At 52.4% G+C, this 2445-nt stretch overlaps 1 protein-coding gene across 1 annotated transcript; it reads left to right on the forward strand.

Annotated features, from left to right (window-relative positions):
- The first annotated feature begins 373 nt into the window (after positions 1-373).
- Positions 374-1147, forward strand: BO86DRAFT_393971 (uncharacterized protein). The gene is made up of 2 exons (XM_025673135.1): positions 374-681; positions 882-1147. The coding sequence occupies exons 1-2, from the start codon at positions 529-531 to the stop codon at positions 975-977; spliced, it is 249 nt and encodes an 82-aa protein (XP_025521697.1). The 5' UTR covers positions 374-528; the 3' UTR covers positions 978-1147.
- Positions 1148-2445: the final 1298 nt, after the last annotated feature.

Here is a 2445-nt window from a genome sequence, read left to right on the forward strand (position 1 = left end):
ATCGAATACCAACCAACCGACCAGCCCATCGCGCCCCTCGAGCCCACATTCTTCAACCTCCTCACCTGCTCCCTCTGGACCGCACAACCCAGAGCGACCTGAGCGAGCCCAAGGATGAGCCGAGCCAAGAATCCACCTTCGCAAGAACATGTCAACCCGCGACGACCCAGAAGTTGGACCGCATAACGCCGTCCGAAATCCAAACAAACCCAGCTAGCTCTACCACCCACGACCCCCTTACTTCCCGATCCCCACGCATCACGTCGGCATGTAAGTATGTATGGCGCGCAGGGGAGGGTTCGCTTTTAAAGCACCCTCCGTCCCTCCCTCCCCGTCACTAGGGACTGTAATATCCTGTAGATACATCCAACAAAAAACCCCGTGCCACCCTAGCCCACCCACAGTCTGACAGCCTCAGACGGTCCACTCCTTCTATAACAATCCGTCACTCATTTACACCCGCGCATACACACAACCAACAAACCAAACCCAAATTCAAACCCCGATCCAAAACAACAGCAATCAAAAATGCAACTCACGACCCTCCTCCTCGCAACCGCCACCCTCCTCGCCTCCACCGTCTCCGCCCAGAGCAAACCCCACGGCATCGACATCGGCAACGAGGCCTGCGTGGGCTCCTGTGTCCGCAACCCCAAGCTGTTGACTTGTCCCAAGACCAAGGTAAATCCCCGGCTCCCCCCCCCCCCCCCCCCCCGGCCGCAAACCCTTGCCTCATACCCCAGTACCGTACCTTGAGATCATGCTGCATGATGCTGCAACGCGTGCCATACCCAATCCCCTCCCCTCGCCTTGATTTCGCCCGCCCTTACCCGGCTGGGTTGGTCTGGCACCTGCTAATACTACGGCAAAAAAAAAAACAGTATCAACCCGACCAAGGATGCTACGTCTGTTGCTGGGGGGACGATGACGCCGACGCGTGGGCGGATCACATCCACGATGACTTTGGGGATTTCTGAATGAAACCCAAAGGGGTTGAGGTTGGGGTTGGATGTACTTTGTCTGGAAGAGTTGGATTGGGGTGGTTTTCATGTGATGTGATGTGATGTGATGGGAGCCACTTGGGTTGGAGTGGTGTCTGGCTTTGCTGGGTATACGGTGACGAAGCGAGGGCGAGGGCGAGGTTGGGGTGCGACTTGTATGATGTACTGTACTGTACTAACTAGCTTGGTACTCGCGAGTCAGAGTTTTATACTGTGAGGTTTGTGATATCCTCAAGAAGGCTTATATGCTGCCGTAGATTGGTGTAATAGATGTGGGGTCGGTGGTGTAGGTTATGTTTCTCCTGGCTGATGTTCTCGTGCGTAAGGTGGATGATGGGCTGCTGGGGGTTAGACTGAGGGGGTATTGATTGCTCCTCTGGCACGGGATAGTGGGGTTTGCACTTGACTTGCTGGTTTGGGTCAGTACTTAGGGTGTAGTGGACTCCGTAATACTTGAAGCAATGAGGTGTCATGTGTCCAAGGTTCTGAAGTGCCGAGTTAAAGGTGGGTGAGGGCTTCAAATCATTGGGGTGGTTGTTTTGAAAGCGTGTGCCTTTGGATGCTTGCCATCTGGCTGTGGCACTGAACACATACTCAAAATCGGCTATCTTCTCACATGGTAACGTATAGTATGGTCCTGTCTTGGCTGGTGCCACCAGTCCGACTTGCCTACAAGGCTGATGAAGAATGGTGGGTCAAGTCACGAAAATCTGGGGTAAGTCGGCTGCACGTCGATTGACAGCAAGCTCCGTACAGTCTAATGTATACGTTTCCACTTTCTACCTGACTCGGAGGCTCTCACTGGTTCACATGCACAGTAAAAGTTGTGGTTGAAGCAGAATCACTTCGTGAGGTCTAGCTAAAATGCTCGTCGCTATCCGCCTTTTTACAAGCCCAACACCTGTCTGCTTATTAAAGTCTATCCCATAATATGCTGCTGTTTCCCATGTTCAAGAAAGAAAAAAAAAAGCAAAGGTTGTTTCCACGCCTATCGCCCATGATCTCGTTTCTCGCATGCTTTCTATCATGAATCCTGTCCAATGATCGCAACTGATGATAAAAAGAAAAAAAAAAAAAAAAAGGATAGGATAATGAAACCACTGCTGCAGTTGACACGCGACCCAGGTGTGTATGGTTGAGGAATTGAGCATACTCAAAACACACAACTATGCCAAGTACGCGAAACAGCTACCTAGTGCTCAGACAGAACGCATAGGCACATCGGAGCTCACTGCACCCAAGGTTGTGGTCAAGGTAGATGTCTTGTTGAGAGGCTTCTCGTTCCACAGTGCACTGCTGGCAGGAAAGATGGACCCATCATTGGACATGTCAACGGGGGAGACGTCCTCAGCCTGCACATGCACGTGAGGAACTACCAGCTCAACCCCTTTGGCCGCACTCGAACTGCAAAAGTGCGGGTTGTGGCGCGGCGGCAACGGACGGT

Source organism: Aspergillus japonicus, assembly GCF_003184785.1.
Source record: "Aspergillus japonicus CBS 114.51 unplaced genomic scaffold BO86scaffold_140, whole genome shotgun sequence".
In the NCBI taxonomy this organism is placed as follows: Eukaryota; Fungi; Ascomycota; class Eurotiomycetes; order Eurotiales; family Aspergillaceae; genus Aspergillus; species Aspergillus japonicus.

Excerpts from the sequence above, each read along its gene's own strand:
- BO86DRAFT_393971 (XM_025673135.1), top strand. The coding sequence starts at position 529 with ATGCAACTCACGACCCTCCTCCTCGCAACCGCCACCCTCCTCGCCTCC. Across the intron at positions 682-881 it reads TGACTTGTCCCAAGACCAAG|TATCAACCCGACCAAGGATG; the intron begins GTAAATCCCCGG and ends AAAAAAAAACAG.